The sequence below is a fragment of the Asterias rubens genome, chromosome 6, assembly GCF_902459465.1.
Source record: "Asterias rubens chromosome 6, eAstRub1.3, whole genome shotgun sequence".
Classification (NCBI taxonomy): Eukaryota; Metazoa; Echinodermata; class Asteroidea; order Forcipulatida; family Asteriidae; genus Asterias; species Asterias rubens.
Window position 1 is genome coordinate 22,147,154 of NC_047067.1, and position 26,387 is coordinate 22,173,540.

Below are 26,387 nucleotides of genomic sequence, written 5' to 3' on the forward strand. Positions count from 1 at the left end.
TTTGAGACTTAATGGTGTGAGAGTGTAATAAATGCGAGTCCACATTTATAAGGCCATAACTCATATTGGGGTGTCGTAGCCCACCAGATAAACGCACTGAACTCCGAACTCGAGCTCTGGTGTTTCTGTTCAGCAGAGTGTGGGTTCGAATCCCGGTCGTGATACTAATGAGCAAGACACTTAACTATAATTGCTTCTCTCCACCCAGGGGGAAATGGGTACCTGTCTGTGAGGGCAGAGATGGTTGTAATTGATTTAGCTTAGTGCGCTACATATTGGCAGAGGGAGCTGAGATGGTTTAAGGAATGAAATGGCCCAGTGACCAGGGGTAATAATGTTGGAAGCGCTTTGAGACATGGTGTATAAAGCGCTATAAAACCGATTATTATTATTATTACTATTCTGAAATTAAAAACAAAACATTGTTTATGTATTACGGTTTTATTTATTATTTCAGCAGAAAGACATCCAGTGCATCATCAACCAGTGAAATAGTTTCCCCAAAGAAATCAAAGCTTACAGCAAATGTACAATCGACATCAACTTTTCACCATCAACTGCAACACCTGTGCGGCACGTGTCTGACAAGGCAACATGGTAAGGTTGTTAAACCGATGTTCCTGAAGGGTGGTGAGACCGTGTGTGCCGGGCCGTACCACCACCCATGGGAACAGTCAAAGGCGGTTGCGATATACTCTACGACAAAGTCAAAATGGTGTGTTGTGAAAGCCAGGCCACCCTCTCTGCACCCGAAACTTCGTCTGGTGAAATGTGACTGGAAAGAACCATGCAGTAGACCAAACTGCACATTCCCTCATTCAACGGAAGAGTTACAGCTCTGGAACTACATGGAAGAACATAAAAGTAAGTATGAAGCATGAATTAGTTTCTGCTTACTTCTGCTTTACCATTTCATGATAATAATCTTGATATAAAAATAACCAATCATGTTTTGTCTAACCTTTCCCTTGCAGTACATATTTTAATGTCAATGGGAGACTTTCTGGGACGATAGGTGGCAGCAGACTTACCGGTAAATTATTATTGTTTACGTAGTTCTGAACATGCGCATAATTCCGAGAAAAATGGCTTTACCCGGAAAGTCTGCTGCCACCTATCGTCCCAGAAAGTCTCTTATTACAATCCTTACAAATGTTTGACCAGTAACAGGCTATTTATTCACATGTAAACATACTCATACTAACACATCAGGTAAGTGTGAAATAGGGATTGACTTTATTATGATCAATCAAGTAGTCAACTCCTAAATTCTAATCCTTTTCAATTTGCTCTCGCACCTTTTTCGATCCAGTTCGAACTTTAGACGACGTTCTTTCAAAGCTAGCTGCCTCAACTAATGGGACTCAGTCATCAAAGGTCTCAAATGAATCGTCTCCAGCGGCTGTACCGAAGACTACAAAAGGGTCCTCTCAAGCGATACCAGGGAAAAGCAATGGCGAAGGAGCTGTACAGAAATCAGTGGTTACCAAGTCCCCACCGGCCAACAATGGGTAAGATACCCGGTTTAGTCTTTCAATTGAGTCGTATGATACAATACTTTCTGCAATCGTTTCAGACTATCATCACGGGTCTGAGTATGTAATAAACGCTAGTCCATGTTTAGGGTCTGGGCTGGATTTCACAAAGAGTTAGTTCTAACTTAGGACTAGTCCTAAGAGTTATCCAAAACGTATAGCTAGTCCTAAGTCATGAAATCGACCCCTGGGTACGTCGATTTTAAATTTGCATCGGAGATGTAGAACACACAACACCATGTCCACAGATTTACATTAAACTTACAAGGTTTGATGATAATAATAGTAGAAAGCTTTCCTTAAAAATATTACTTACTGAGGTGCTGTAGTTTTTGAGAAATGAGTAAAACAAGTCACAAAATATATTTTAGCATGTCAAACGTATTTTTGTGACATTGGTTAACTCATTTCTCAAAAACTAGATCACCTCGGCTATTAATATTTTAAGGGAAGCATTGTACTATCATTATTTTCAAATTGTGTAAGTTTAATGTAAATCTGTGGACATTGTGTTTTGTATTACAAAAAGTACCCAAAATCCTTTAAAATGGATATCATATACTCTCATTCTGACCAATTTTTTTAATTTAAAAAAATATTTTTTATTAATTTAGCAGTGAGACATCCAGTACATCAACCAGCACAACAGTTTCCTCCAAGAACTCGAAGCTTACAGCCAATGTACAATCCAGACCAAATTTTTACCATCCATTAAAATACCTCTGCGCCAAGTGTCTGACAACGCAACGTGGTAAGGATTTCGAACACGAGTACCGTAATGGAGGTGAAGTTGTGTGTGCTGGGCCGTACCACCACCCATGGGAACAGTATAAGGCAGTTGCGATCTACTCCACGACGAAGACCAAATGGTGTATCGTGAAAGCCAGGCCACTCTCTCTGCACCCAAACCTTCGTCTGGTGGTATGTGATGTGAAAGAACCATGCAACAGACTAAACTGCACATTCCCTCATTCAACGGAAGAGTTACAGCTCTGGAACTACATGGAAGAACATAAAAGTAAGTATGAACATGAGTTTATTGCCCCTGCTTTACTTATCACAAAAATAATTTTGAAATAGAACTAGATGTTGCAAACTGCTTACCAACCAAAAGGACTTATGGTACCAATGCAAAAGTTAGTTCATGGCCTGGCGTTTCAAGTCTTTCTCGCAGGCTAAATGGCAACACATTATACATGAACAGGTATCTGTCATCAAAAAGCTAACCTGTGCTTGATCTAACCTTTCCGACGCAAAACATAGTTCAATGTTGTTCATGTAACGTTCTTTACAAATGGTGAACCAGCAATGAGTTATTCATTATATTTATGTATACTTACCGAATACATCCGGTGATTGTGAATAAGGAACTGACATTATTGTGATCAATTTAGTCGACTCCTTATCTCTAAGTTTTCATTTTATAGAAAAGTTTGCGGTAACACCATGTAATAACAATCTCTAAATGAGTTGGGGTGGTTCTGATAAGAACCGTTGGATTAACTCGACGTTTCGATCAGTATGCTCTGATCGTCTTCTGGAGAAAGTTTCATTTTGCTATCACTCCTTTTCAATCCAGTTCACTCTTTGAACGGCGTTCTTTCAACTGCCTCATCTAAAATGACTCGGTCATCAAAGGTCTCAGAGATTGAGGTACAGAGTTGCACCAGTCCTAGTGAGCCGTCATCAGCGGCTGTACCAAACGCACCATCAAGACCAGCTTTTCACCACCGTTTACAATACCTATGCGGCACTTGTCTGACAACGCAACACGATAAGGTTGTTGAACCGATGTACCTGAGGCCAGGTGAAGTGAGGAGGTGTGCGGGGCCAGACCACCACCCATGGGATCAGTCTAAGGTGGTTGCGATCTACTCCACGACGAAGAAAAAATGGTGTGTTGTGAAAGCCAGGCCTTTTTTTCTGCGCCCAAACCTTCAGCTGTTCGTGTGTGGCAAGAAAGAACTATGCAGTGGACCAAATTGCTCATTCCCTCATTCAGAGGAAGAGTTACAGCTCTGGAAGTACATGGACGAACATAAAAGTAAGTATGAAGCATGAATTAGTTTCTGGTTAATGGTCTAAGCTTTCACCGACAGTAGCTTTCAATGTTGTTCTGGTATACAAATTTCTTTTACAAAATGTGAACAAGTCATTTATTCATGCTTATAAATACATACTAATCAATCAGGCGAGTGTGAAATACGGAACAAACTTTATTCTGATCAATTGAAGTAAACTCCTAAATTCTAATTCTTTTCAATTTGCTCTCGCTCCTTTTCAATCCAGTTCAAACTTTAAACGGCGTTCTTTCAATTATGGCTCAGTCATCAAGGGCCTATAGATCATCGAGCATCTCCCATGAGACGCCAAGTGTTTCCAACTCCATTACTCCTTCTCCAACAACTGTGCCTCTAAGTTCCGCAAAGACGTTTGCCTCGTCTCGGACACAAGTTTCATCCAAAGCGGTTGCATCATCTCAGCCAACAAGGACCCCCAGTTCACCGGCTTCTTTCAGGGTACCGAGTTTTTCAAAGACAAAAAACAAGACGTCATCAGGCTTCTATAAAACTCTTGGTGCCTCGAAGACACCTGACACGATGTCACCATCTTCGACTGCAAGCCATCTTCACTGCTCTTACTGCAACATAACATACAAAGAATCCTTGCACTTGGAGCAACACACTCTGACCCCAGAGCATATGTCAAAGGTCAACTCCGACACGGAGAAGGCGTGGCGACATCGGGATCCACCCTGGAACATCGTCAACGGAAAATACTTGGAGTGTCAAGAGTAAGTCATTTTTTTTTCTTCAAAATAATTTGTTTTAGAATCGACTCTTTGGTGAGAAAATCAATAATGCACTGTGTACTTTGTCTCAAGATTCTTTTCAGCCTTCATTAGCTTTAGAGAAAGACTCTGCAGGGTCGAAACGTCAGGCCACTTAATATTTTTTGCATTTATACCATCGGTCCTTTTGGTTGTTAAGTTTTTGCAACAACTAAAGTCTGGTTCATACTTCCTGCGAATGCGATACGAATGTTGAAGTCACAAATTTGCAACGAACAATTTGCAGCCAATGTTTTGCGAGAGTTACTCAACTCTTGCACTCTTGCAAAACATTGTGACGTCAAATTCACGCCAAATTTTGTATCGCATTCCCATTTGCAGGAAGTATGAACCGGGCTTAATTCCATTTTCTTGAGATTCTTTAAACTATTTTAATTTCTTATCAGTCATAAGAAAGGCAGCTGTATGTTCGGCGACTCGGCACAGAACAACTGCACCAAAGCGCACAGTTTGAGAGAGCTTGAGGAATGGCGGGAAAGACATCAATACCGAATGATGAAGATGAAGAAAGCCAAGGAGCATAAACTGTTCAAACTGCCGGACCAGATCTTGAAGAAATACAACTCGCCTTCAGGTGCTGATTTGGTAAGTTGTGCATTAATACTTTAAGACTGCTCAGAACTATTAGGTCCTTAAAATGCACTGGACACTTGGTAATTACTTAAAATAATTATTAGCTTAAAGCCTTACTTGTTAATGAGTAATGGGGAGAGGTTGATAGTATAAAACATTGTGAGAAACGGCTCCCTCTGAAGTGACGTAGTTTTCGAGAAAGAAGCAATTTTCCACGAATTTGATTTCGAGACCTCAAGTTTAGAACCTCTTAGAACTTGAGGTCTCGAAATCAAGCATCTGAAAGCACACAAATTTGTGTAACAAGGGTGTGTTTTCTTTCATTATTATCTTGAAACTTCGATGACCCATTGAGCTCAAATTTTCACAGGTTTGTTATTTTATGCATATGTTGAGATACACCAAGTGAGAAGACTTCTCTTTGACAATTACCAAAAGTGAAACTGTCAAAGACCAGTCTTCTCACTTGTGAAAACCTGTGAAAATTTAAAATCAATTAGTCATTGAAGTTCCGAGAGAGTAATTAAAGAAAATACCACTGTCCCACAAGTTGTGTGCTTTCAGGTGCTTGAATTCGAGACCTCAGCTCAGCTGAGGTCTCGAATTCAATTCAAATTGTTTAGCGAGAAAATACTTCTTTCTCAAAAACTATGTTTTCTTCACAAAGGGAGCTGTTTCTCACAATGTTTAATGCTATCAACAGCTCTCCATTGCTTGTTACCCGAGTCGATTTTTATGCTAACAATTATTTTGAGTAATTACCAATATTGTCCAGTGTCTTTAACACTCATATAGGCGACTGGGTACAACACTTCTTAATCTCCTATGTAAGTTGAACATCTATTTGATATTTTTGACATTTCAGATCGCTGATGAGTTGCCAGGAGTGCAGATAAAGTGTGAACACGAAATCAGTCAGTTTCTGTCAACGACAGGAACGCAGATGGATTCCACATACAGCTTCAAGTGGACATTTGTATTGAAGACTTCTACAAGGGTAAATATAAGTTTACAAAGACGTAGATTTATTGGTCGTCCGTGGTGACAGACTGACATATGATGTTGACGTCATCTATTAAAATTGTTTGCAGTACCTGCTGCTAAAACATAGGATTCGAACTGCCTCTAGCTACCTTGCAATCTTGGTGGTCTAGTTAGTATGACAATGCTCTAGAATTGCAAAGGTCGTGGGTTTGAATCCTACTCGAGTAATATGCCTGTGATTTTTCACAGAACATAATTTGGAGTTTTGAAAATTAAATTAACTATAGTACACACTTTTTGTATTTTTTTCAGATACGACTCAGACGAGTTTTTTTGTTGTACGATGAGCACCGAACTCATTTTAGACTCTCCAAGCCAGCGCGTGAACCTAACGCCCAGTTGTGTCCGGGGAACTTGGTCGTCGGCGGTGATGGAATGACGTATGACATTGACGTCATCTTCCGCTCAAAGGTCTTTGGAAGTTTCAATCAGTGGGTTGTGTTCGACATCGGCACAGAGCCTTATCTCACCCGCAAGCTTCAGGTAAGATAAAACCTGTATCCCACTTTGTACCTTACCTCAGTAAGTTGTGGGGTGTCGTGGTCGAGTGGATAAGAGCACCGAACTCGAGCTCTGATGCGTCTGTTCAGCAGAGTGTGGGTTCGAATCCCGGTTGTCACACTTGTGCCCCCGAGCAAGACACTTAACTATAATTGCTTCTCACCACCCAGGGATAAATGGGTACTTGTGAGGGCAGTTGCGATTGGTTTAGCCGAGTAGCACATTTATTGCGCACAGACTATATACTCCCCAGGAAGCTGAGATGGTTTAAGGAATGATTTAAGGCCCAGTGACCAGGGGTAATAATGTCGGAAGTGCTTTGAGACACCCCTCGGGCGTGAAAAGCGCTATATAAAAACGGGTTATTATTATTATGATTATTAAATTCTTTTAAAACTAGTTGAGGTGCTATTTATCTTCAACAGGTTCACATTGGGTCGAATCCGATAAAGCCATCAGAGAGTAAGAGGAACCAAGTTGTGGAGTTATGGGACAGAAAAAAACTTGAGATTGTCGCCTTTACCGAGGATGACTACGCCCCAACTAACAATGAGAAGAAGCTGATGGCCAAGTACCAGATACCGACGTCACTCGACACTCGTGGCAATGATGAACTCGGTCGAGATAACTATAAAGAGAACATGCACACGATGCTGTATCTAGAAGAAAGGGAGTGCAATGACAGGGTATCAAAGTAAGTCAGTCCAACTGTTATTACATAAAAATATTTTTGAAAGTGTTTAAATAGCAGCAAAGGACTCATACCAGTGTATGATTTCACACGTCAACATTGCCTTGTATTGCCAGTTGGCAAAGACTCCTTGCAATGGCCACCATCGTTAATGAAACAAGCAGTTGTGAAAAGCTGTCATCGGCCGAGAGTCTTGTCCAGTGCTTACATACCTGGGGCCGATTTCACGTACGTCTATCTTTGCGATCATCGCTAAACACACTTGCGATGAGATCGCAAACCTCAAATCCATCGCAATTGCGATGTCACTAATTCTGCGTTTCACTAAAGTCATCGCAATTGCGATGACGTTAAATACAGTTTTTGTACGAGGCTAAAAGTAGTGACCTTTGACATCCCGCGACAAAATCGTCGGTCGTCGCTCGAAATGAAATGGCATTGTGCAGTTTATATGTAAATCGTTGTCATGTTGGTGCATACGAACTATTGTGGACGATGTTTAGGCACTCGGTTCTTTTGAGAACCACCCCAACTCATTAGAGATAGTCATTACATGGTGTTACCGTAAACCTTTCTATATTTCATTGTATTGATCGTTCATAAGTTTCTTTCAATTTGGTATCTTTAAGGTTCACCACGGAGAGCAGAATGAAATGCCTGAAGGGTATTACTATTCAGACACTAGATAGCAGTCTCACCAAATATGCTTCTGGTGATATGCTGTTCGCTCTTGTAGATCTGAAGTCGGCTCTCATGGACGACTCGGAAACGAGCCAAATCATCAATAGAAAAGTGAATAAGATGTTGATCAAATTCACTGGCTCAAACAAGGTGCGTACTTTTTTGTAATCTGTTCGTGATTAATATGTTTAGTTTTTACCCTACACTGATGTGTTTCTAAACAGCAGAGTGTGGGTTCGAACCCCAGATGTGAAACTTGTGCCCTTAACCCTTTGTGCGCTATCGGCGACTACAGTCGCCGAGCTAGTTTATTCCCTGCGCGCTGTCGGCGACTCCAGTCGCCCAGCAGTGCTGTGAGTAAATAGATGAGGAATTCTGGGAAACTATTGACCCCTGACCCTCATCCAGCTGCATGTATCTAGCTGTACATGTATGCAACGATATTTCATCTGGAAAAAAACGATCTTTTGTCCCAAATTTCTCACAATTTCCGATCAAAAAGCTGTACGCTAAGACAAAATGGGGACACAATGGACGTCCATGCAGCATTTCTGGAAAATTTTCAGGACTCAGACTCCGGAGAATCAGACTTTGACGAGCTTTTTTCGAGAGATTCTGATGTGTTGAAAATGCTGTATGTGTACTGTGTACGTGTACTGTGTATGTGTCAACGATAACGATGTACATGAACACGACACTGGGTCTGCCGGCAGCAGCGATGGGTCTGGATCGGTCGATGGCCCCGATGAAAATCGACAGCAACTAGGCTTGGCGGCCGGTGATAGAATAGTGGTAATGAAACAAGCGTATCTCGGTTATTCTTTATCCAAAAAACATAATGTTTACTGCATTTTTAGGTGGGAAATAAAATACTGAGTTAAAAGTCTATTTTGCAATTTAGCCCAAAACACTTTCTTCACAGAGTAAAAGTCTTGAGGAAAAATGTATGTGCATTTTAGTAGCGCCACACAGGAAATTCAGTGCCAGGGGAATACTGTGTGTACAACCTCGTAGCGTGCTAAGGGTTAAGCAAGACACTTAACCATTGCATCGTCCTTCGGATGGTCCTGTGTGTTGTGTTAAGCACGTAAAAGAACCCAGTGCACTTATCGAAAACAGAGGGGGGGTTCGCCCCGTGTTCCTGGCTGGATTGGCAGGATATAGGGCCACAGCACCTTGTAAACCATAATATGGTTCGTCCCAGTCACCTTGCAGTAAATACTTGGTGCTTTGTATCCTTTGGAAAAAGGCGATTTATAAAAACGGTTATTATTATTATTATTTATAATAATAAATTTTAAATTTCTAGGAGTGCACATATCAAACGATCTTAAGTGGGTGACTCATGTTGATTCCATTGTTAGGAAGGCCCAGCAACGGTTGTTCTTTCTTGGAAGATTGAGGAGTTTTCGTGTCAGCCAAGATTTGCTGGTAAAGTTTTATCGGGCAGTTGTTGAGAGTATTTTGACACTCTCGATCACTGTCTGGTATGGCAACACCACGGCAGATGACCGAAAACGCCTCAATCGTGTAGTCGGTACTGCTAGCTTTATCATTGGTCGTGAGCTTCCTGCTTTGGATAAACTTTATGCTGCACGGGTTCTGAAGAAATCTAGATCTATTATTTCAGATGAATTTCACCCTGCGAATAGTTTGTTTGAATTAATGAGATCAGGTAAGCGATATAGAGCGATCAGAGCTGACTCCAACCGTACTCGCAATAGTTTTTATCCCAGTGCAATAAGGTTACTTAATGATTAATTCTTTTTAATTTGTTTTGGGGGTTTGCAATTTTGTTACTGTTATTGTCTCTCTGCATATTGTGCGCATACTGTTTATTTGTTCGTTATTGTATGCCTATGTGGTTTTAGGGTTTTCTGTATTTTTTGTAATTTTTGTAATTGTTAATATTTTTAGACTCGCAAGCCGAAGTGAATTTCACTGTATATGTATTTATATGTGTGACAATAAACAATTGAATTGAATTATTATTATTCTTGCTATTACTGCTCTCATTTTCTCCAGATTTACGAAGCCCTGATTCTCCGAGACCAGAATGAGCTCGGCAGGAGTGAACACGATAGTCTGTACTTACAGCTCAGCACAGCGTGTGTCACTAAAGAGAAACTTCAAAGTGACGCTGAGTACAATGTCCAGATTCAACTGCAGATAAACAGACTTCCGTTCTGCTACAATCATTCGGCCGTTGCTAACATGCACAATATGGATATGGTTTTCCCGCCAAAAGATAAACCACATATGTGAGTACAAAGTGAGCATTAAAGGCACTGGACACTATTGGTTATTACTCAAAATAATTGTTAGAATAATTCTTACTTGGTAACAAGCAATGGAGAGCTGTTGATAACATAAAACGTTGTGACAAATGGCTCCCTCTGAAGTAGCATAGTTTTTGCGAAAAGTAATTTTCACTAATATATTTGAATTGAATTTGAGATCTCAGCTGAGGTCTCAAATTCAAGAATCTGAAAGCACACAACTTGTGCGACAAGGGTGTTTTTTCTTCCATTATTCTCTCGCAACTTCGATGACCAATTGAGCTCAAATTTTCACAGGTTTGTTATTTTATGCATATGTTGAGATACACTAAGTGAGAAGACTGGTCTTTGCAATACCAAGGGTGTCCAGTGTCTGTAAGACAAATCTATTGTTGTGTTGTCATTTAGCCTTTGAGAAAGACTCTGCTAGGGTCAAAACGTCAGGCCATTAACTATTTTTAAGGCGCAACTCTAATGTGTTAGATAGATCTATAGATAATAGTGTCTTGATGAATTATTTAGCTGAACACTGTAATTTGTTTTATGAAAAAGCATCAAAACAAACTGAAAGGAAATATATGTATGACCGACAGTGATTAGTCAAAACTGTCAGAAGTATTGCTTCAAAATATTTTTTACTCGCAAGTCTTTTCATGACCCATCTTGATTTCCTTTAATTGTTTTAAGATTCCCTATGCCCGACTCACATGACACATCAGTTGACCGCCATCAACAGCAAGCAGGGCGATTCATCCAGGAGCATGGAGGCGCCAAAGCCCAGCCCATGTCTGGTGTTGGACCCCTATTGATGTATGGTCCCTTTGGGACCGGCAAGACACACACCTTGGCGACAGCGGTTATAAACACCCTGAGAGCACGTCCTGATTGCAAAATCCTCATCTGTACATACACAAACAGGTGAAGATAAGAACGTGTTTAATAACACATAAGCCCCTTTCACACGAGAGGCATTTTAGCAAGGGTCCCTTGCTAAATTGTAGCTTGTCTGTAAAATTTTACAAAATGTTCCTGGTGTGAAAGGGCAACAATTGTTTCTACTGTCTAAGTTCTTTTGCAAAATATTGGTACATTTTACAACCATGCTAAAACTAAGCAAGGGAACCCAGTTAAATTTCTGTCGTGTGAATAGCACTTAAGATGCTTTCTGCTCTACCAGCCAGGCTTCTGATGGATGATACCCAAGCCTACATTCGTATGGACTGTAAAGGGGGTAACCCTGTTTCAGCCCCAGGAGTAGGTGGCTCCTAGTGGATGATACCCATGCCTACATCCTTACAGACTGAGAAGGGGGTAACCCTGTTTCAGCCCTAGGAGTAGGTGGCTCTTAGTGGATGATACCCATGCCTACATCCTTAGGGACTGTGAAGGGGGTAACCCTGTTTCAGCCCTAGGAGTAGGTGGCTCCTAGTGGATGATACCCATGCCTACATCCTTAGGGACTGTGAAGGGGGTAACCCTGTTTCAGCTCTAGGAGTAGGTGGCTCCTAGTGGATGATACCCATGCCTACATCCTTAGGGACTGTGAAGGGGGTAACCCTGTTTCAGCCCTAGGAGTAGGTGGCAAATGACCCCTGGAAAAAATTGTTTATTGTAGCCCACACCTTGAAGTCGCTTTCAGGCCTTGTGTGTCTGGCGACTTGCATTAAGAAAAAAAAAAACTTTCACAAATTTGTTTGTTTTAATCAAGGGTGGCGGAAGATTTTTGAAATCAGTAAATTATATTTTAGAATTCTGTACACCTCCGAACAAACAAAAATGCCAATTAATATTTTAAACATTTTATCCAAGTTTCTATTCTGAGCAGTTTCAAGTCTATTTATTTTGTTTTGAAGCAATATCTTTAAATACTAAATGCAATTTAGATTAAGCCAATATAAGAATTGAGCAGTATTTTCATCACTTCGTCTTGTAACACAAAAAAACCTTTCTTTGTCGTTAAAGTGCCGCAGATTTGTACATCACTCAACACTTTGATGAGTTTGTAAGGAGTAATGGCCTTGTCAAGATGGCCCGTGTCTACGCAAAATACCGAGAAATCAAAGCAATACCAGAGACAGCACGGACGTACGCTTTCATGACAGATGGAGCGATTCGAAATCTAACAGCCAATGAGATCAAAGCGAGCAGTATTGTCATCACAACCATCACAACGTCGCACAAGCTGTCACCCGCTAAGTTAAAGGGACACTTCACCCATATCTTGATTGACGAAGCTGGACACGCATTGGAGACTGAAACACTTCAACCTTTGACCTTGGCTACAAAAGATACGTGCGTGGTTCTCGCTGGGGACCATGTGCAGATGAGTCAAAAGGCGAGTTTCAATTAAATTAACAGATTTATATAACTCAAATGAGTAATCAAGTATGCCGAGTGATCAACGTCAACTTTTAACCAGTGACTTTTTGAGCGTTACAATAGGTTTATAAAAATTTGACACTGAAGAAAGAGGTAATTTTAATAATCAGTACAATCAAAACGGTATTGGCAGGCATGCAACTTTTCCTTGGATCAGGTGATTTTTTTTTTTTTTTTTTTTTAAGACAGTGGACACTATTGGTAATTGTCAAAGACCAGTCTTCTCACTCGGTGTATCTCAACATATGCATAAAATAACAAACTTGTGAAAATTTGAGCTTGATTGGTTATCGGAGTTGCGAGATAACTATGAAAGAAAAAACACCTTGTCACACATAGCTGTGTGCTTGCAGATGCTTGATTTCGAGACCTCAAATTCTAAACTTGAGGTCTCGAAATCAAATTCGTGGAAAATTACTTCTTTCTCGATAACTACGTCACTTCAGAGGGAGCCGTCTCTCACAATGTTTTATACTATCAACCTCTCCCCATTACTCATTACCAAGTGAGGTTTTATGCTGATAATTATTTTGAGTAATTACCAATAGTGTCCACTGCCTTTAAATCTCAGTTTTACCATTCAGAATAAAAAAAAATACCATACAAACCATTGAAATTTTGTAATTACCTCTTTTTTTTTGGTGAAGTTACAGTTGCATGCCTGTATTGGAGTAATTACAACTGCAGTGCTCAAGCTTAATTTCCTAAAACCTAAACCTTAACATGTAATTGTTTCATGCTGCTATTTTGTTTTGTAGGTATTTTCACGCCGAGCTCGCCAAGCTAAGTTCAACATGTCGCTCCTCGAGCGTCTGTTCTACATGAAAGTGGGCAGAATACTTCTCCATTCCAACTACCGGACAAACCAGGACATCTTGAACTTCATTTCCCGAGCATTCTACCTCGGAAGGTCGGCTGAAAAGACGATGACTGCGGTGATTAAACACGAACCGTTTCCGGGATTCAAACATCCTTTGTTGTTCTGTACGGTCAAGGGTCAAGATCAACCAATGGGAGCTTCGTATATTAATCAACACGAGGTAAATTTGTAACACGGAAATCCGCGTGAAAAAATTGATGCAAACGCTATTGCATTGCAGACACGTGCAAGATAACAGCTTTATTTACCGCGCAAAATGTGTTGTCTTACATTTTAAATCTTTTACTTTTCAAAATTCTTATTCCATCAAAATTTTGAAGCTTACCTTTCATACAGAATAAAGACTTCCGTAAATTCACTTTGTATACACAATGAAACTGTGCGCCTATAGGCCATTCGCCCATTCGTGTATGTTTCAGTGGTTTGCGAACAAAACATTGGCAAACAGGAGGCGAGCTTAACATCAGCTGAAATAGAAAGGAAAATCAAAATAACATTAAAGAGTAAAATAAAAAAATAACTGAATTTAATTACAATCCACTTATCCTTGACCCTAAGCATTACTGATAATAAAATATTTATCTTAAATCTAAATGTCAATGTGCGTTGATTTTTCAGGTGGACCAGCTAGTGGTCAACGTTCAATTCCTACACAACAACTGGCCAGTGGAAAAGTGGGGGGCAATTGACAAGAATAGTATCTCCATTGTGACTCCCTACAAGATGCAGGTATGTTAAACAAAAAAATAATGTTATAATATTTGTTTTTGTTGTAAAACATTATTTTTAAGTGCAAAGATATTAGCAAAAGTGAACTGGGAACTTTGTCTCATATTCACATAGGAATTAAGGTAAAAAAAAGGCTCTACTTGGACAGTCGTCAAAACGGATAATTGACCAGCAAGTTCATCTGTCGATCAACAAAACATTGATCAAGGCCCAATTTCATAAAACTTCTTACTGCGCAATTCCGTTCTTATGACACCCTGTAAAGCACATAATTTGTTGGGCAGTAAGCGCAGAATTCTGCGGGAAGCAGAGCTATATGAAGTTGGTTGCAGATAGCTGAATATCTCTAAAATAATGAATTTTTCTATGCATTAGGTAAACCTGATTCGCCAAGAGCTTCGAAAAGCTCGCCTTCCACACATCGACGTAGGAGTAGTCGAAAATGTGCAAGGTACAGTTTTGTGTATATGTTATTTCAACAAATTGCGCCACAGCGTCTTTAAAACATAGGTCTCATAATTCAAAACATAGACTCACATCTTGCAGGAAATTCTGTATGTTACATCGCCAGGAGTGTCACTGAGTACAGCGCCAGGAGTGTCACTGAGTACAGCGCCAGGAGCGTCACTGAGTGACGGACATGTGCGCTATATAAGAAGCCACAATTATTATTATTGCTAAAATTCATTTTTGAGAGAACTTTAGTGAAGCTACTTACAATAATGATCTCTGTAGCATAACACCTTCTTTTATTAAAGTAGCTTCAAGCTATCCTTAGAAATATCTATTGATCTTATAAAATGCAGTTATAGGACAATTTGTTTTGACCAGAAGGGGACCAGTACACTGTCTTCTTTCTAAGAAAGGAGCGGTTGTTGCTAGATATTTTTCCTTTTTTGTTTTTGTTTTTCGGTAGTTAAAAAACTCTGTTTTCTGCATAGGCCCTACATGTTAATCATTTGTTACAACTCAACAGGGAGGCAGTTCCGTGTGTTGGTAATCAGCACAGTACGTACACGCAGCACGCTAAACAAGGCCCAGATGACAACCTACGTATCAAGTATCAGTCCAGCGACTCGTCCCGATGAGATCTACGACTATGGGTTCCTGTCTGACCACAGGCTTCTGAACACGGCCATGACCCGAGCACAGTCCCTCGTCATGGTCGTTGGGGATCCAACTGCCCTGTGCTCAGAGGGTGAATGCTCCCAGACGTGGAGGAAATACTTGGAGAAATGTGAGGAGAAGGGGACTCTGTTCCCAATAGTAAGTTGGTAACTTCTTTCAAAAGTTTCCCATTGACTTTAAAATGGCCACGTTAGGCGAGAAGACTGAAATAATGTGCTTTTAGGGGACGTTTAAAGTGCCAGGAAGAACAATAAAAAGAAATAAACGCAGCGCGATTCTGACCAACGCCTTGCCCTCCCAAAGCTCACAGTTCGGGCCTGCTCCTCCCCTCCCATCAGGGCCCCTTGGTTTCTTGCTTATCAGTTTGGTTTATTGTTTGAAGAATAAAGCCCTCAAAAGGTGAAAACTCACCTGTATGGCAGTTCTTATAAAATGGGTTTGTCACACAGTTACCAACTTTCCAGTCGCTGATACAACCCTCTCCTTCCTAGATGTGGTAGGTTTTAAGGAGTACCTTTGTGTCTGGGGCATCACTGAAAAGACCGATCCAGTAGGCTCCGCCCACGACGCACATGTGAGCAAGAACACGTGGGGCTCTCCAATGCCTAACTGCACAACTCTGCCGCGGGTGCCAAGATACGCGCACGCATGTCGGACCTTATTTGTCGGACCTTTGTTGCGTTGTGTTTGGTAAATACTTAAGGGGGCGGAGCTTAGTGGATCAGTCTATTGACCATGACAAGGTTATCAGTTACTTATCGAAAGTTACTCTATTTAATTCTTGTCTGTTTTTCATTTTCTAGTTATTCATTTACAATTAAAGACAGTTGGTAATTCTAATGGTATAATTAACGAGCTAGTAATAGAGCAGTCTACACAGGAACTTACCAACTCATTCTACAACGTAAATCACACAAAAAAACAACCTCTAATTGTGTTTGTTTGTTTGTTTGTTTTAACCCTCAGGGAACAACGGTGGAAGGAATTCGACAAGAGTTGGAAGCAGCCAAGCAACAGCTGAACCCAGACGCCCCCGTCTTTCAGCCCGGCAAGAAATCCAAAGGCAAATCTTCATCTATGGGCGACGACCTTCCCATCAAAAAGAAAACTTACCAAATTGAGGATGATTTCTGGACAACTGAGGACGACAAGGTTTTACCGGATGGAATCCTTAAGGAGCTTTACAAACAGATCGTTGATGAAGAGCAGAATGCCGGCGCTGATTCAGAGAAAGTAGAAGACGGTGATATTCGTCCAAATGGGCTCAGAAGGAGAAAAGCTCCCAAATTCCGAATGGTAGAGGAAAACGACCGCATAGTGCTTGCGTTTGATAACAAAGACACGTCCGAAGAAGATGATGGTGTCTTGAGGAATGATATGCATGACGAGAAAGCCCGTCAGACAGCATTGAATCAGGTCAAGGAACATCCAGACAGGTTCAAGACGTGCTCCTTCCGCTGTGAGCAGACGGGACTCTCCTACGCCATTCCACTCGATGAAGATTCATCCGGGAAGATATCCATCACCAGCAAGAGGAGGCGGGGAAGGGCCTTAAACATGGATGAGGTGATTGTGGAAGTACTTGAAGATCCAGATAACCTATCGGTTCCTGACGATGAAAAGAAGAAGTTGTACGGGCAGGTCATTTGTATCTTGAAGAGGGCTCCGAAATCCTCCGTTATGATGAGAGCAGTTTGTAAACTGGACGAGCATAAATCCAATCGGATGGTCCCGATCGACCGCACATTGCCCAAGTTCTTCATTATGTCGGAAGACAATGACTTAAACAAAAAGAACACTGGGCCATCTCCGGACTTTGTGTTTGTTACCATCTACCGTCACAACAGAGAAACTCATGACTTGCAAGTTGAAATGAATGTGACGGTGTCTAGGAGGGATCGACCACACAAGCTGTTTATCGTCGAGTATGTTAAATGGTTGGCTAATGCTCCATTCCCAGTTGGCGTAGTTACAGAAGAACTCCTACAGGGCGATGACAAAGAGACAGGTCTCCGTATTCTGAAGTTACTGCATGGTGTGAAGGATAACTGGAAACCTTCCACTCTTGAGGAACTACAGTCGACGTTCCCGAATGAGTGGGCAATACCAGATGTGGAGATTAACAGACGATTTGATGCAAGACCCCTAGCTGCCTTCACCATCGACCCTCCAGGCTGTCGTGATCTTGATGATGCCCTTACTGTTCACATGGTTGACGGGAATTACCAAGTCGGAATACACATCGCCGATGTTTCCTTCTTCGTGTCTAAAGACAGCTTGGTAGACAAAGAAGCCAAGAGTAGAGCAACCTCCTTCTACTCGTCTTTAGGTGACCCAATCAACATGCTGCCCCCTCAGCTAAGCAACAGGTTTTGCAGTTTGCTCCCCGGAGTAGACAGGTTGACCATCTCTGTGTTTGTCACTCTCGACAAGAGCGGAGCTGTTGTTGGCGAGGTCAATATTGTTCGGTCAGTTATTCAGTCCAGAATCCAGATGACCTACGAAGACGCTGAGGAAGTCATCAAGAGGAATAGTCCAGAGGAAAATCACAACACTATCCAAGAAAAAATTTTGATCTTGAGTAAATTGGCTCAAGAGAGACGTCGAGCTCGTCTAGGAATTGGAAGTTACGCTTTCTCTCACGACTCCGAGGAAGAAGAACTGTTGCATCCTCTGTCCCATTCCATGGTAGAAGAAATGATGCTCCTAGCCAACGAAACAATCGCACGCTTTGTGGCCACCACCGACCAAGATTGTGCTCCATTACGAAGACAGCTCCCTCCGAGTGAAGAAGCAGTCACTGAGTGGTTGAGTAAACACGGTAGAGACCGTCCTAACTCCGTTGATCTACATTCAAGGACTCTTCCCGTTGTTGTTCAAAACGAAGAAGCTAATGATGTGACCATGATCAAGGAGAAGTGGAGAAAACTTCACGATCTCGTCATATGTGAAGGCAGACCTCAGATGTCTAAAATCGTTGACCTAATCTGCAGCGATGAGAATCATCCCCAGCTTGCCGTGGCCCGAACCAATTTCTTCCTCGTTCAAGAGACAGCGGGTTACATAAGATCCGGGGAACTGCCTGATGACAAGAGAGGGCATTACTCGTTAGGTATGCCGACCTACACGCATTTCACTTCGCCAATCCGACGCTACTTTGACTTGGTTGTTCATCGTATCCTGATCACCTTGTTGACTAATAAGAATGCCATACAAGGAGCTGCACCAATAGAACCACCATACGTAGCAGAAGAGCTGGAACTGATCTGCCACCATTGTAACAATCAAGCCATCAATTCCAAACGCTTCGAGAAGGAAACCCTTGCTTTGAACTTTGCCTTGAAACTCGAGAAAGATCCTCAGACATTCCAAGTATTTGTCAGCGACGTCTCAGATATGAGATTGGATTTAATGTTTCCCTACAGACGTTTTATTCCTTGGCAGACACGACGATTGGCGCTAAAGCTCCTCAAGCCGAAAAGCAAACCAGAGATTGATGACACCAAGACGGAATTAGAACTGAATTGGAAAGAGCGGATTTTTGAGATGCATGGTTCCACTGACGTACTACGACCTATTCCACATGGTGTGATGTATAACCTTGACAAAGAGAAGATGGTAGCAAAGGTTCCTAATGCTCAGTGGCAGCAGATTCTGGTAGGAATTCAAGAAGATCGGCCTGATCTTATTAAAAACGCTGTCTTGGTTGCAAAAAGCGAGCAACAGCTTCAGGAACGATTGACGCAAATGCGACGACATACGGGTCAAAATCTTCCCATTGGGGAGATAACCTGCGAGAAGGCAGATGCCAGCCCTGCACTCTCCGTCAATTTCATGCGCACCTTTGAGCGAGGCGACGTCGTCAATGTACAGCTCCATGCAATAACTCAGAGGGGCATACTCATGCCAAGCATTCAACTATTTGCTCTTACGCCGAAGCTTCACCTCTGCACAGAGCATCGGGCAAACGCCATCGAGTGTTTCTCTGAGGTAGCCAAATTCCGGGCTGACGTAATAACTGAGGACATCGCACTTTACAAGAGTATATGGTTGCCCATTCTGAAGATGGCCGCAGCACACAATGCTGTCCAGGAAGGCGGAAGTAGTGTTGTTCAGTACGTAGATGTTACGTGGGAACGAATCCAGAAGGAAGATGAGCCGTCTCAAATCAGAGGGTTATTTGTGATGACAAAGAACTTCTGCAACGATAGAAATCTGTCGATACGCAGTGGTGATTATCTGTGTATACGTTACACCAATCTGCCACTGATTCCTGAGGTGAACTTGCAACGTCGGCTCGATATGAAGAAGAGGGGACCGACTGAAAACAAAAATCTCTCTGAGGTTTACCTGGGCAAAAGTACGTTTGTTGTCCATACAGTTGTTGATGTGGAAGACGTCGACCCATGGACTGACGATTGGATACTGAATGTTCAAGTCAAGATCAATCAACACTCAACTCCCTTTCCTGAGGTCTTGCTTAGGTCCAAGAAAAGACCAAGGTGTACCATCGAGTTGCTCTCCAAGGCAACGAGTGACCGGTACGTGTAACTACTTTTCAGTCTTTGAAAAAAAACATATCCGCATTTTTCTGTTTTTTCTCCTGAAGACGAGCAGAGTACACTGTTCGAAATGCCAGGACCAAACCAGCTCTTTTCAGAGCCATCATTCTCTCCAAAGAGAATTATTATATGGTTGTAACCGCAAGTTTACTAAGGGAATAAAAGGGTAGTGACGAGTTCTTAAACTGTCGTTTAAAACCGGCAGGGTCATGGCTGTGCGATAATGGCACGGCCACGACCCTGCAAGATTTTAAACGGCAGTTTAAGGATGAGTGGCTAAAATAGCACGGTGAGATCGACCACCCCTTGGAACGAGGTTGTGGGCTAACCCGCACAAACGTATCCGAAAACAACCGATTATAAACAGCTCCAGCTGGTCATTATCAACCGTTTAAACACCCCCACGTGGCGCGCTCCCCACCAATAGGAATAGCGAAACTGTCTGGGGTATTTATGAAAATTATTAATAGTTTATTCACATCAACATGATTGAATTGGGATTAGAAGGAACCCCATTGATATCTCGCAAATTGATATTTCAATTCTCTCAATTTGATATTTCAATTAAATCAAATTGGGTATTTCACAAACTAATACCTTGCAATCATTGCCTTGATTATATAGAAATGCCTTTTCAACAACGAAATGCATCTAAGTTGGTCTTTACATCACTCTTTAAGGTTTTACTTAATAAATAAGAAACGCTAATTGGTGGTTTTTTTTCCCACAGACGAGTTGAGCAAGCCATTGAGAACCTTGACCAAGCTACATCTCTTGTTCACGGAATCTGTCTTCATGACGCCGAGCAACGCCGACAGGGGCGCGGTCAGTAAACTTTTATATTTCAAGTTGTAGGGCCTTTTGGATTAAAGTTAGTACTTTCTCTTGTGTATGGGGTTTCACAGCTGAGCGGTCTAAGGCAGTGGAATCAAGTTTGGTATTTTAAAGAAAATGGGTTCGAATCCTGGCCTGGGCACAATTTCATAGAGCTGCTAGGCACAAAAATTTGCTTAGCGTGAAATTTTTGCCTTGATAAAAAACAGGATTACCAACCAAATTTCCATTTGTTGCATATTTCTTGTTCCTTGTATTCCGTTACTTGTTGTTTGCTTATCCTGACATAAATTTCACGCTAAGCAAATTTTGTGCTTAGCAGCTGTATGAAATTCGGCCCTAGCCAGTTGTGACATTTATCATAATTGCTTCTCTCCCGCAAGAATTACAAATGGGTACTGGTGAGCGGTTGGGAGTAACCTGCGATGGACTGGCATCCTGTCCAGGGGGAATAGAAATATTCTCAGTTGTTTAATGCCATGGAAACCGGATGTAAACACCAGCCTGATGAGCCATATTGGCTTGGGACAGATTTTATTTTACTTTCTCTAGTGCGTTCAAAATCATTTAAACTACAAACAATAATTAACAGTGGAATACTTTATTGGTTTACAATCACATAGAAAGCAACTTTCCGACTTAAGACAAACCAAAATGGCAGCAAATTTAAGACTTTCAAAGACTTTATACTGGTGTGTGTTTTCTCAATTTGCAGATTCTGTTTTCAGGAGGCTGATTAGAACTGGGAAAGCAATCACATCTTTTGACATCACAGACTCTCCGTTTCCTCACCCGAATGACTCCCAGAAGGATGCTCTAAGACTAGCTCTGCAACAAGAGTTTACCATCATCCAAGGACCACCTGGTAGGAAACACGTTTAATAACAATCTACTCTCCGTTTATCATTGCAACAGCCCATTCCTTAAGCCGTATAAAGCCCCTTTCACACAAGAGCAATTTAGCAAGGGTCCCTTGCTATTAATTGTAGCATGGTTGTAAAATTTTACAAAATGTACCTCGTGTGAAAGAAGAACAACTATTTCTACTGTCCAAGTTCTCTTGCAAAATCTTGTCTAATTACAACCATGCTAAAATTCAACAAGGGACCCCAGTTAAATTTCTGTCGTGTGAACAGCACTTACACAACGACACTTATTCCCACCATCTGTAAGAAATGGGGTTGGTCAGGGGGCCTTTGGTGCAACCCTCACCTATGGAACAAACTTCCTCCAGAAATCCGCCAGTCTGACTCAGTGATGAAATTAAAAAAAATGTTGAAGACTAAACTTTTCAGAGCTCGTTAATTTGTTTACTGTTAATTCTTTATTTTATCAACATCTCTCCATTGCTTGTTACCAAATAAGTTTTTATGCCAACAGTTATTTGAGTAATTACGAATAGAGTCTACTGCCTTTAATATCATATCCAACCTTAACGCAATTGTATCATGTGCATCTTCTTAATCAGGAACCGGGAAGACAGTCACTGGTGCCCATCTTGCGCATTTCTTCACCGAAGTCAACAAGACATTGCAAGATTCAGGACGACCTCCACAGGTTCTCTACTGTGGACCATCCAACAAGTCGGTGGATGTTGTTGCACGTGAGTTTAGTGGGATTCTTCCACGGACAAATCTTTGAATATTTAAACTCCAAAACCATTCTTAACTTTTTGTGACACCGTCCACAACCAGGGGCCAAGACACAGCTAAGCACAACAAAATTATGCTTACCAGAATAAGGTTACCAGGCAAACAACCATGTCAAATGTACAATTTGTGACTGGCGTCCTATTTATTTCTGCTTAGAAAAAAAAAAATTCAGTAATGTTTTCTGCCTTAGCAGCTCTATGAAATTGGGCCCTCATTCTGTTGTTTACTAAGAAGGAGTATTCACTGACAATTTATAGTTTGATTACCAATAGATAGTTCCCACATGAAGTAAATAGGCCGTCTTTACGGGCAATTTGGAACACACAGCGCTGCGTTTTGCGCGAGAACAGCGTGCAGCACGCGCACATTTCACAAAACTCGTTGCCTGATTGGTTAGTTAATAGCGTGGTTGCGCTAATAAACTGAGCGCTTGACGCACCTGCAAGCCAAAACTCAATTTGCCCGTAAACATGGCGTCCATTGCAACTTAACGCTTTGCTCTCTTTTCATACTACCATTATTACAGACTACTTAATCAGACTTGGTGTGTCGGTCATCCGAGTATGCAACCGAAGAATCGAAGAGTTCGACTTTCCGATTCCAGACCAACGAGGCACCACTGATGGTCCTGGGAGTAGTTCCCAAGAAGTCAAGATGGATCCGAGGCTTCAGCAGATTGCTCTACATCACCTCATTAGAAGGAAGGCTAATTCATTCAGTCAATACATCAACAGCATGTACCGACAATTCCAGTCGCCGGATTACAGCATAACCTTTGAAGATCTAGATGAGTATAGCAGACTGATCAGAAAGGCAGAGGTAAGTTTGTGGCAGGAAGGCTGTGTAGAGGTGCTGGTCACCTGTTCCTCCTCGCCACTCACTGGCTTGGAATTTTTTGCTATTTTGTGTATTTGTATTTTTATGCCAGTAAAGTCTAATAAAACTAAACTAAAATTAAAAATATATAGCATTATATTATTTTAAAGGCACTAGATGTGTTTAGTAATTACTCAAAATATATATATTAGCATAAAATCTTTCTTGGTAACCAGCAACGGATAGCTGTTGTTAGTATTAAACATTGAGAGAAACAACTCCCTCTGAAGTAACAAAGTTTTTGAGAAAGAGTTAACTTCTTACTGAATTATTTGAACCTGAGCAAGACTTCAGGCCTGAAGCCTTTCTCAGGCATCTGAAAGCACATAAAGTTGTGCAACAAGGGTTTTCTTCTTTTTCCTTATTTTCTTGCAACTAAGATGACCAATTGAGCCAAAGTTTTCTGAGATTTATTGCTTTATGCAATTATGTTTACCAATCATGTTCAGTGCCTTTAACGTTCATTTGCGTGGCAGTGGCAGTGTCATGGCCGAGCGGTGAAGAGCACCGGATTCAAGCTCTGGTGTTTGATCGGCAGGGTGTGGGTTCGGATCCCGGTTGTGACACTTGCTACATCAAATTGGGGAGGTAGTGCTTTCTGCTCTACCGGCCAGGCTTCGAATTGATGATACCCAAGCCTACATTCGTATGGACTGTGAAAGGGGTAACCCTGTTTCAGCCCTAGGAGTAGGTGGCAACGGCCTCTGGAAAATATAATCGTAGCCCACACCTTGAAGTGGCCTTCAGGCCTTGTGTGTCAGGTCTCAGGCAAAAAAAAAATAATAATAATAATTTGATATTTATTTATATATTTTAGAACAATTTCAATCGTTTTATGTTTTTTTTTTGGGTTCTGTTGTGATACAGGAGGAGGAGCTACCGAAGTACAAGGTGGTTTTGTGTACATGCAACGAGGCAGGGAGTAAAAGAATCGAGAAGTTTGTCAATGCGATCCAGTGCATTGTGGACGAGGCTGGTATGTGTAATGAACCAGAAACATTGATACCACTAGTGAGCACCAATCCACTCCAGATCGTTCTGATTGGTGATCATAAACAACTCAGGTAAGATTTGTTTTAACTTTCAAAAAATAACAGTTAAAGGGAAGGTACACTATTGGTAGTTGTCAAAGACCAGTGTTCTCACTTGGTGTGTCTCAACATGTATAAAATAACAAGCCGGTGAAAATTTGGGCTCAATTGTCATGGGAGTTGGGAGAAAATGATGACGGTAAAAACACCCTTGTTGGACGAATTTGTGTGCTTTCAGATCGGAATAAAAGACTTCTAGCTTGAAGTCTTTTATTATTTTAGTGATAAATTACCTCTATTTCAAAATCTATGCTACTTCAGAGGGAGCTGTTTCTCACAATGTTTTATACTATCAACAGCTCTCAAATGCTTGTTACTAAGTAAGTTTTTAAGTTCATATTTGTTTTGAGTAATTACCAAACGTGTACCTTCCCTTTAAAGGTGTACTCCCCCCCCAAAACATAGCTACTACTTGGGGGCAAAACAGCCTTAAGGCCCGGTCACACAGGCCCCCGATATTGTGAAGGAAAACGAGAACGATAAAAATGCACGCCTCGATTGGTTGAACTGCTCCACGCAGAATACGCACACGCTTATTCAATCAATCGAGGTTTTATCGTTTCCGTTTACGTTCTTGTTATCGGGGCCTGCGTGACCGGGCCTAAACTAAGCAATTTTGGTTTCTTATAAAAGATAATTTCTGGGTAAATTTAGGGCATTTTTCCCATTTCAAAGTTTACTAGTTTCAAGTGATTATAACACCTATATCGGCCTCCTTGTTTTTGGCAAATCAGCTTATCCCTGTTCTTGCTTTTCTAAAAATGTAACTTTTCAAGTTTGGCTGTTTTTTTTTCTCATGGAAGAGATGTGCATTCCTTAGCCAGCTGTTTTGCTTGGTATCAATTTCATTTATCATACTTATGAAGGTATTTTTTTTGTTTCTTGGTATTTAGACCAATCATCCAGGAGCGCACAGCCGTTCAACTCGGCATGGGGATATCATTGTTGGAGAAGTATCAAGACTTGGCTCAAATGCTGACTATTCAGTACCGTATGGTAAGTTGACATCACAAACACCAACTTGTTAGTTTGTTACTGGTTCAAAAAACTATGTTTTTAAGTTTCAGTTATCCAAGATAAAAGTTACTACATTTTCATTTGAAGTAATCCAAATGCTTTCACCGACCACATTTCGTGAATGAACACCAACCCTTAAAGATCTGCATGAATCGTTCCTCAGATTTGATACTTCTGTTTTGCGAAATATTATCCAACCCAATGTATGTTACTTCCAAGGGAATTCTCTTTCAAAATAGTTCTAACTGTCAACAGCTGCAGTGCTTCTCACATAGTAATTTGTTATGGTATTTCTTTTTGGCTCCATTTCCCGCCTTCCTGCATCACCAAGCTATCCACATTCAGATAACGATCAGAGCATACCGATTGAAATGTCGAGTTGAAACCAATGGTTCTTTTCAGAACCATTCCAACTCATTTAGGGATTATCATTACATGGTGTTAACGCAAACCTGTCTATATCGTCGTATTTCCACCATGCAAAGTTTCAAATCCTACTCAAGTTTAATTTGCAAAGTAAACTTTTCAATGGTCCCATTCTAGCACGAGTCCATCTGTGAGTTTCCATCGCAAGAGTTCTACAGTGGAAAGTTAGAGACGGCAGACAGTGTGACGGAACGGAGGGAATCTCTCGGGATATGGCCAGGGGGTAGGGATAACCCCATGGTATTCTGTCATCACATTGGTCTGGAAGAAACATTGAGCGTACGAACCGATGAAGGCAGTGAACAGTCCAAGGCAAACCTGCAAGAAGTCCAGCACGTGGTAGGTTATAAGCCTAGTCTTGAATTAACCTAAACAAACTTTAGGTTTTCTCGTTTCTCCTGCTTCAATCAGGTCCCAATTTCATGGCTCTGCTTACCCCCGAATTCTGCGCTGACGATCACGATTCCCCGCTACGTGCAAGCGCCAAACTTCTGCGCTAGCCTTTGTAAGCATAGAATGCCTAATAATGAGGAGTACACACGCACAGGAGCCAAAATTTGCCGCTAACCCATAAAAAACGCTTGCCTTAAGCACAGAAATCCCTGCTTCCGTAAAAGCTGATTCTGCGCTTACGGTAAGCAGAGCCATAAATTGGACC

At 41.4% G+C, this 26,387-nt stretch overlaps 1 protein-coding gene across 4 annotated transcripts in view; it reads left to right on the forward strand.

The window, feature by feature from the left end:
- The window catches only part of LOC117291177 (helicase with zinc finger domain 2-like), a 29,526-nt gene that overhangs the window by 213 nt on the left and 2,926 nt on the right, over positions 1-26,387 (forward strand). The window contains exons 2-26 of one of the 4 annotated variants that reach the window (XM_033772752.1): positions 458-864; positions 1,313-1,511; positions 2,150-2,553; positions 3,115-3,579; positions 3,825-4,329; positions 4,773-4,971; positions 5,825-5,956; positions 6,256-6,486; positions 6,930-7,198; positions 7,825-8,026; positions 9,902-10,137; positions 10,843-11,073; positions 12,118-12,490; positions 13,293-13,574; positions 14,033-14,143; positions 14,519-14,594; positions 15,120-15,409; positions 16,238-19,812; positions 20,564-20,658; positions 21,383-21,532; positions 22,136-22,270; positions 22,846-23,138; positions 24,063-24,259; positions 25,180-25,282; positions 25,847-26,068. In XM_033772752.1, coding sequence (XP_033628643.1) covers positions 615-864; positions 1,313-1,511; positions 2,150-2,553; positions 3,115-3,579; positions 3,825-4,329; positions 4,773-4,971; positions 5,825-5,956; positions 6,256-6,486; positions 6,930-7,198; positions 7,825-8,026; positions 9,902-10,137; positions 10,843-11,073; positions 12,118-12,490; positions 13,293-13,574; positions 14,033-14,143; positions 14,519-14,594; positions 15,120-15,409; positions 16,238-19,812; positions 20,564-20,658; positions 21,383-21,532; positions 22,136-22,270; positions 22,846-23,138; positions 24,063-24,259; positions 25,180-25,282; positions 25,847-26,068 — 9,225 coding nt within the window. In that variant the 5' untranslated portion in view covers positions 458-614. The remainder of the gene's footprint in view (positions 1-457; positions 865-1,312; positions 1,512-2,149; positions 2,554-3,114; positions 3,580-3,824; positions 4,330-4,772; positions 4,972-5,824; positions 5,957-6,255; positions 6,487-6,929; positions 7,199-7,824; positions 8,027-9,901; positions 10,138-10,842; positions 11,074-12,117; positions 12,491-13,292; positions 13,575-14,032; positions 14,144-14,518; positions 14,595-15,119; positions 15,410-16,237; positions 19,813-20,563; positions 20,659-21,382; positions 21,533-22,135; positions 22,271-22,845; positions 23,139-24,062; positions 24,260-25,179; positions 25,283-25,846; positions 26,069-26,387) is intronic. The other 3 variants (XM_033772754.1, XM_033772753.1, XM_033772755.1) reach the window with 3 other exon arrangements.